At 32.9% G+C, this 7,327-nt stretch overlaps 1 protein-coding gene across 14 annotated transcripts; it reads right to left on the bottom strand.

The window, feature by feature from the left end:
* Nucleotides 1-316: 316 nt before the first annotated feature.
* LOC112764749 (senescence-associated protein AAF, chloroplastic) lies at nt 317-7,099 on the bottom strand. 14 transcript variants are annotated; one of them, XM_025810513.3, is made up of 13 exons: nt 6,830-7,099; nt 5,366-5,758; nt 4,623-4,763; nt 4,254-4,327; nt 3,719-3,795; nt 3,545-3,616; nt 2,785-2,853; nt 2,128-2,174; nt 1,918-2,047; nt 1,739-1,807; nt 1,529-1,632; nt 1,043-1,118; nt 317-934 (listed from the first exon to the last, which is right to left on the bottom strand). In XM_025810513.3, exons 2-13 carry the CDS (start codon nt 5,695-5,697, stop codon nt 761-763), a joined length of 1,365 nt encoding a protein of 454 aa, XP_025666298.1. In that variant the 5' UTR covers nt 5,698-5,758; nt 6,830-7,099; the 3' UTR covers nt 317-760. The 14 variants fall into 14 exon arrangements, with proteins under 14 accessions (XP_025666298.1, XP_025666302.1, XP_025666300.1 ...); XM_025810517.3 differs by having other exon boundaries at nt 2,785-2,817; XM_025810515.3 differs by having other exon boundaries at nt 4,632-4,763.
* Nucleotides 7,100-7,327: the final 228 nt, after the last annotated feature.

Below are 7,327 nucleotides of genomic sequence, written 5' to 3'. Positions count from 1 at the left end.
CATATATTTTTTTAATTAAATTCCTAACAACTTTTAATTTTCTAATTAGATGATTGTTAGCGTAAAAGATGTTAGAGTTAACAGAATATTATTTTGTAAATTAAAATACCCACAATTAAAAATCTAACTAAATCTTTATCACATTTTTTGAGAGAAATATTCAATTAATTTTAAGATTTTTGATATGAAAAAAACTTAACTACAAAATAAAAAACTACATAAGAACTTAATTGAAAGAAAAAAAAATATAAAAACTAAATTATAAATTTAGTAAAACTATAGAGACCAATAAAATAATTAAATCACACAGAAAAAAAGTTGAAACAGGCTATCCCATTTTCCATAATAACGTTTATATCAACCAACACCGTGGGAAGAAATTAATCTAGTACATTGTACATATAGAACACTTGCATGAAAACAAGCACATTTATAAATTGAAATCTAAGCAATTGTGATGAAAGCTTTGCATCTTATTACGCATATCACCAATCTAATGGTATCCTAGGGTGTGTTCTTGGTTGAGGAGGAAAAAAAAAAGGAGGGAATAGAAAAGTTTGAAAAATAATATCATTCTAGCTACAAACCTTTCTCTGCTCTCCTTTTTAATTTTAAACCTCGAACTCACAAACACACCCTTTTAGAGGAGCACAATGGTCACTTGCTAGTGATCATGTTGGGGTTAATATACTAGTTAGAATCCAATCCGTGGGATGCATCTATGCTGTACAATGCAATGTTTGTTTCCATATATATTTTTTCATCTGGTATCTTCCTCACTATCTGATTTTGTGCTCTCTTTCCCTTCCATGATGCTTTCATCCATCATAAACCTCCAGCTATCCCCTTCCTCTATTTCCCATTGTTTTTTCAGTTCATAAATAGCTTTCGATGCCGCAGCAGCAATGGCTGGGTTGCTGTCTTCTGCCAGTCTCTGCAACATGAACCAAAGACAATAAAAATCAATCTGCCAAAAGGAGAAAAAATAATGAAACTGTTGACAGTAGTCGAAAGTACAGATGATAGATTTGCATATACCAACCTGCAGTGCCCCCATCCCAGCATTTCCAAGAGTCCACATGGATGGTGCTGCTGCTAGTGCATTGGCTAAAGCTCGTCTGGAAACGCATAACATTTGAAAAGAATATAAAAGAATATGGATTGAGGTTGCTTTTAATGTTTCTCTTCTCCTACTACTACTACTACTACCAGTACCACCACTATATATTTCTTTACAAGTAATCAACGGGATTTTTGCATTGTTATGATTGCATTTTCAGAATTGTACGACATAGTGAAAGGGAAATTTTATAATTTCAGAATATGTAACTTTTGTTTTGTAGCAGAAGGATCAAAACGTGTCGATGATGAAGCCAACCAAGCTAATTCTATTCATGGCAGAATTGATCTTTAATACTAGTTGAATTAAAGCAAGGTATTTTTAGCCCAAAAAATTGATCCTTTTTGGAGAAAAACAAGGCAATGCAATCATGTTCCTTGAAAGACTCCGATATCAGACAAAGCTCACCGAGTACTGTCATCAGGAGAACTGGAACACTCCGCCAACAACGATACACTTTGTTTACCATCCATTGCATCAAGGTCTATAAGAGTGGTAACCAACAACTCAAGCTGTTCCAGTTTTAAAAAAAAAGCGCAAAAAAATCAATGCTTATTACTTGCATAATGAGTTAGTGACTAGAATCAGACAATAAAAAAAATAAACAGTGAATCAAACCTCTTCAGGGTCGGTGTAATCAATTCCATCTGCTTCAGATAGTGCTGATGCCATAATCCAGTAAGCTTCCTGTTCACCTTAAAATCTTACCATATGATTGATACTTTCCCTGATACAATTCGGTTACAGAAATTGATCTATACTTAATGAGGAAAATAAAACAGCAAACACGAAAAGACCTGAAGAGCAGCGATCCGTTCTGTGGTCACATCCCCGGGAAGGAAATTTACAGATTTTCCATTCTTTTCAAGCCTTATACGACCTCTTCTATTATTAGCTGAAAGAGATCTTTTATCTCTACGTAGAGGACTGCACCCAATATCATCAGAAAACAAATTTTCAGTGCTTATTATTATATAGAAGAAGGCATTTGAAGTTACTTGACTTACAATTTATACATCTTGCTCACCATCATGTCATGGATGTTTACTATGAACTGCAATATTTACATAATACAAAATAAATTTCTTAACTGGGAGCTCAAACAAAATATGCATGATATTTCAAAAACAAGTTAAGTAGCAATTCATTTTAAGCAGAATAGTTCCAACTGTCAGTAACAATAAGTAGGGCTGAGTTTGGTTTTGAGAACAGGACAAGACAGGACATTAGAAACATGACACAAAGGACAAAGACACAAAAATTAGTTCTTCTATATTTTGTTCGGTAATAAACTGAATATAAGATAGAACAAATAATAAAAGTCCAATTTACTTTAAATTTTTTCTTCACACAATTTAGAAAGAAAAATAAAATGGTAAAAAATATAATTATGAAAAATTAATAGTGACAATAAAAGGAAAAAAGAAAAAATAAATTGTGTCCCCGTCCAGTGTCTTTGTGTCCTTCTTGACAAAAAGGACACAAAATACACTAATTCAGTGTTCAAGGACACAATGTCTGTCTCTGTCCATATCTCATCTGTTAAATATGTTCTTGTGTGTCTGTGTCCATGTTTCAATGTCATGTGCATGTAAATAAACGCAGCCTAGTAGAAAAGAAAAAAAATTCCAAAGTGAACACTGTTGTAGAGCATAAAATGTTACCTCCAAGGCCATAAGGGCATCTTCCATAGCACGCTGCTTAGCACGGAAATCAGCAAGACGTAAATCAGCCTGATAGTTCAAAGGTTATGTCAAAAGGGGTTTTCTACTTTTGGCTATAGACAATCAAACACTTGTTTCTCTTGCTGCGATCTTGCAAAAGGATCTAGAGGTTCATATTAAGATCTAATGGGATGGGATAGTCATAGTTTTACACAAGAAACACTTTTTATTTCCTCAAGGGAAGACAAAATAATTTGTACTGATCACGAAAACAGTTTTATAGTTGTTTGAATTCTTAATTAATGGACTACAGGATTATACGAAGTATCCATATGGCTACTTTAGTTTTTAACTTGATGAAGAATAGCTAGGGAAGACTGAGCTTCAAGTCATACCACCCCCTAGGCATACCTAAGTCGAACCATGCAATTAGATTGCAGGACAGATTTCATATTTATGATCACCCATGAATTTGTTTCTTTATTCCATAGAAGTAATGGAGTTTCAGCAAGACAGGAATCAAAAGGTTTATTTATTTAATTATTATTATTATTATTATTGTAAAAGAATTTCTCTTCTATGTCAACAATTAGGACACATTTAACCAACAAATCGTGAGTGTAGAATAGTGACTAGGGGATAGGAAATGTATCAAAGACAAAATCACTTGATACAAATTATATCAATAACAATCTTATATCATATTAATCAAGCATATCATTCGGATGAAAAAGGAAAACTAAGAGGATAAAAGGTTCACCTCTAAGGCCCCATCACTCCAATGCTCATCAGCAGCACTTTTCAATCTGGACCGAGCTTTATCTTTTATTATCTGCGCAGTACATTTAAAAGAAAGAGTGAAAAACCAGGACCAAGTATACCACCAATCTGCAATCTTCAATCAGAAAATGTGAAGATTCTAGATGATACAGACAGCAGCAATGCTATTAAGCCGTTTAGCTTTCTCCTTGACATCACGATCAATTTTCTCAGTGTCCTCTCTTGCCCGAGCTACACAGCAAAATAAGAAGAAAAATATATGTAAGAATAGAATCATCCATAAAGATGATGCACCTATTGAATCCTTCCTCTTCAGAAGCAATAAAAAGAAGAAAAGATCCATGCACATGGAATTTTGTTGTAAAGCACTTCAATATTCCCCAGATGCTCGAAGAAAAACACTTCGATAAGTAATAACGTAATCTCTTTTCAAACTGAAGGTGCTTGCTAAATATAATTGCTATCTCATTTGACTTATTTGTTTCTTTATTTCTTTTGGTTGGGCAGAGGGGATGCTCTAGGTTTATGGGTGGACATTGCTGTCCTCATATGAAATACAACAGACTTAGAAAGTATATTTACACAACTATCACTTCTAATGAAACATTTATTTCAACTTTCATTGTATGAATAAGGATGCAGTGTTTCAGTACAATATCACATTGCTTAAAACAAATGAATTGGCTAACCATCAAGCTTGAGAAATTCTGTCCCTAGAAAAGCAACATCTTGGCGCGCTCGAGCATCCAACCTCATTATGCCTCTGACAAAATAATAATTTAAAATTATTTTCGTTGCCTAGGACACAATTACATTTCTTACTCTTATATGTATATAGGAAATACAATATATAAAACGGATAGACATTGAGGTGAGAGGCATTATTTAAGTCAGCTACAGATAAGTCCTATATCGAAATTTGCAAGCCATGATTATAAAAATATCTAGACCAAACACATTATTTATACAATTGATCAGATAGTGATAAAAAGACAGCTAGATGAACAGTAGTTAGAGCATGTTTCAAGCAAAAAAATATAGGACTAAATACAGCTTACAGGAAGTACCGTGAGAGCAAGACAATGTCATTGCGAGCCCTTTCATTGACGTACTTTGCATCATTATGAACGAACTTACAAGCTTCAGCCAAGCCACGAACAGAATGAATGCGATCAATTTTCTCATCTTTGGTATGTCTGCTGTACACAGAAAAATATCTCTAACATTTAAGTTTGAATACTCAAATATGAAATAGTGATAAGTTTACATGCTATCATCAAAAGTTGGAGAAAGATAAATGCTAGTTTGACATACGATAGAATTGGCAACTGAAATGCAATAACTAAAGGGTACTAGGCCAGGCATAAGAAAGTACGGAAGAATTAAAATGGTAGAAGGATGGTTAATTATAGGGTAAAGTAATTTTTTTTGTCCTTGAAGTTTGCTAAAGTTTCAAAAATATCCCTAAGTTTTATTTTATTTCAATTTTATCCTAAAAGTTTTCGATTTGCATCAAATATACTCCTGATGGCTAATTTTTTCAAAAAACTTAGGACCAATTTAGCAACAATTTTACAAGAACAACTATCAATACAAGCAAACCAAAGATAGTTGTCATACATTATTGTTAGGTTAGTCCTTAATTTTTTGAAAATTTAGCTATCAGGGTATATTTGATGCAAATCGATAACTTTTTGGGCAAAATTGAAACAAAATAAAACTTAGCGTATTTTTAAAACTTTTGACAAACTTCAAAGATAAAAAATATACTTTCCCCTTAATTATATTTTAATTCTATTACCTAGTTAAATCAGAAATGTCATCATAAGTTGTAACACGATCCTTCTCTTCCGTATTGTTTGCTCCAGGTGATTTACATAAAATAGAATATTTTTTCGAGATTGACCTATCTGATTTTCCATTGATGATCAAAATCCGGTCATTGAGAAAGGTTGATCTCCCTGTGAGGAAACATCTTTGGTTCATATATCCATGTTCTAATCCATGCCCTGGAGGCTTTATTCTGTTGATCCTTGTGGACATGGAAGAAGAATGTTTTTCGTGTGATCTACAAAGAGTTGTTTTATGAGTCACAATAGGACCACTTGAAATTTTGTTTGCAGTAAGTGCCATCAGAATATCAAGAAAAGAATCATGTATGCCTGGTCTTCATCACACTTGAAATATCTCAGTTCTGCAGAAGAATATCACAAACGAGCATGAGGACATAGAGTTTAGAACCTACCTATAAATGGTAGATAGTACAATCCATTTTTTTAAGGAACTACAAGTTCCATTAAAAAAGATGCATATTGTGAGAAAGAAATACAGAGACAAATTCGTATCCAAGAAAATACAATTTGGAGTCTGATTGATAAAATAAACTGACAGATTAGAGTATAAGTGAAGTTGTGTGTTATATTGTTGAGAATCATATATACCAATCACAATGCCACTAATTTTGTAATTCAAGTGCCGAAAAAACTGGTACTCAACATTAAGCATGACTTTTTAGAACACTCCTATGACAATCTTGAAAGTTTGGTTTCACTTTGTGTTGTTTCAAATATTTACTAATAATAGTTAGTGTTTATGCAGCAATCTGCACCTTATCTCCCTAACCCCTTTTTATAAATTTTTCAAAGGGCACCTTAGCCCCAACCTCATCCAAATGTTCCTTCAAAGAATATGCATTTAATAAAAACACAGTATGTAGCTCATTTCTCCAGAATTTCCAGAAATTAATCCAAAGCAACTTACATCTAATACCCTAGATTTTAATAATATTTTTCCAACATTTAGATGTTGAAAAATGCAAGCGGCAAAGATAGTATCAAATGCTTGAAATACTACCTAACAGGTAGCAGCTACATCTAGTTGGCAAGTCTGAAATTTTCCACAAACAGTTATTTATAGTTGAAGTATATAAATATATATTTCATTTTCTAAAACCGTAGTGCAGATCAGCATGTGATTCACCTCATCATTTCTCTATATCATCCTGAAGTGATTATTCAATGAAATCAATCAATCAATTAATACTACTATGATCACAAGTAATTCCAGTTTGAAGCTAAAACTTCAAATGCAGATAAATTTTCCCAACTATTCAGATACAAAAGCCACATCTCAAGTTCACTCAAATTTCAGAGTCACCACTACAACACCACACTAGCAAAATTAGAGAATCATCGAAACAAAGAACAGCAACAATTCATAAGATAAATTGGGGAAGCAATAAGAAAAGGGAAGATGGGGAAATTACCTATGGAAACAAAAAGAGAGGGAATTTGTGCGGAAGGAGAAGAAGCAGCAGCTAATAAATTAGGTTGATGGAGTGAAAGAGAGAGTAAGAAAATGAAAGAAGAGAGTGTGAAGGCCAAGAAAATTGGAGAAGAGAATTGAGAGCCACAAGGAGAGGGTGTGGTCCTTTGAAGGCCAACAACGAACAGAAGAAAGAATGAGAAATGGAATGGAGACAAAGAGTCACAGTGGAATACTGGAACATGTGAGGGGTGAAATGAATGTCCACGTCACTTCATAAATGGGAATTGTTTTTTCAATTTAATTTTGATGCAGGTCACTTCCACTACTAGTGTAAAATAATTTTATATATATTTAATTATGTTAATATTATATTAATAAAAATAATATTTTTGTTAAAAAAATTATTTAATGTAATTACAACTAGAAAATCAATACACAAAATATATATTAGACACATATTAATATTTTAACTAATATACATAATGCATATTAAACA

Source organism: Arachis hypogaea, chromosome 17 (genome assembly GCF_003086295.3).
Source record: "Arachis hypogaea cultivar Tifrunner chromosome 17, arahy.Tifrunner.gnm2.J5K5, whole genome shotgun sequence".
Taxonomy (NCBI): domain Eukaryota; kingdom Viridiplantae; phylum Streptophyta; class Magnoliopsida; order Fabales; family Fabaceae; genus Arachis; species Arachis hypogaea.
This window is presented reverse-complemented; position numbering and strand designations above follow the sequence as displayed.